We start from the raw sequence: 1,104 nt of genomic DNA, 5'->3' as shown, positions 1-1,104 counted from the left end.
TCTTCCGCAAACTCACTAACCTCACTGGTCACATCCAACCTACTATCGCCAAGCTCAAGAAACTCACTTTCCTCAGACTAAGCTGGACGAATCTCACTTGTCCGGTTCCTGAGTTTCTGAGTCAGCTCAAGAATCTTGAGTACATTGACCTTTCCTTCAATGACCTTTATGGTTCCATACCTAGTTCTCTCTCTTCATTACCTAAACTCGGGTATCTTGAGCTTAAAAGGAACAAGTTTACAGGTGAAATAACTCTATATTTATTTTGTTTGGTTTCCATTAGTAGTCATATCGATTAGTCTCATTAACAAAATGTATATTTGTCTAACCGCAACCTTAAACTTGTAATCAGGTCCGATACCAGAGTCATTTGGGTCATTTTCAGGAAAAGTCCCAAGCCTTTTCCTATCACACAACCAGCTCTCTGGTACCATACCAAAGTCACTAGGCAATTCAGACTTTTACCGGATCGACTTATCCCGGAACAAGCTTCAAGGCGATGCTTCGATCTTGTTTGGAGCTAAGAAAACGACATGGATCGTTGACATATCAAGAAACATGTTCGAGTTTGATCTGTCCAAGGTTAAGCTCGCCAAGTCACTTACTAGGTTGGACTTGAATCACAATAGGATCACAGGGAGTATTCCGGCTGAGTGGAGCAAATCTGAGTTTCAGTTACTTGATGTCAGCTATAACAGACTGTGTGGACGCATCCCCAAAGGAGAGAATATCCAGAGATTTGATTCTACTTCCTTTTACCACAACAAGTGTTTGTGTGGTGCACCTCTTCCCAGTTGCAAGTGAAGATTCAAGCAAGTTGTTAAACCAAGCTTTCATTATCTCTAATGTACCCAATAATCAATCAAGTCTCTAGACAAAAATGTGTTTTTATTTCGAATAATTAATAAATGCATAGACCAAACTTTGCATTTGATGAATTGATCATAGCACATTTTCAAAACGTGTTTTTAGATTGGTAAGCTCCAAAGGAGGGTAGTTTTGTCTTTTGATGATGATAGAGAGCTGCATTCTCATCATTGATTACTCTATGCTCTACCATTGGATTCTCAACTTGCCTCTCCTTTTTTTTTTTTTTTTTTTTTT

General features: G+C 38.9%; 1 protein-coding gene across 1 annotated transcript in view; it reads left to right on the top strand.

Annotated features, from left to right (window-relative positions):
- LOC104708415 (polygalacturonase inhibitor 2-like) overlaps positions 1 to 1,039 on the top strand; it is a gene marked incomplete at its 5' end in the record, with an annotated part of 2,110 nt that extends 1,071 nt beyond the window's left edge. Inside the window, 2 exons of the mRNA XM_019229165.1 lie at positions 28 to 243; positions 353 to 1,039. Of these exons, the coding sequence (XP_019084710.1) occupies positions 28 to 243; positions 353 to 804 (668 nt within the window). The remainder of the gene's footprint in view (positions 1 to 27; positions 244 to 352) is intronic.

Source organism: Camelina sativa, chromosome 8 (assembly GCF_000633955.1).
Source record: "Camelina sativa cultivar DH55 chromosome 8, Cs, whole genome shotgun sequence".
NCBI lineage: Eukaryota > Viridiplantae > Streptophyta > Magnoliopsida > Brassicales > Brassicaceae > Camelina > Camelina sativa.
This window is presented reverse-complemented; position numbering and strand designations above follow the sequence as displayed.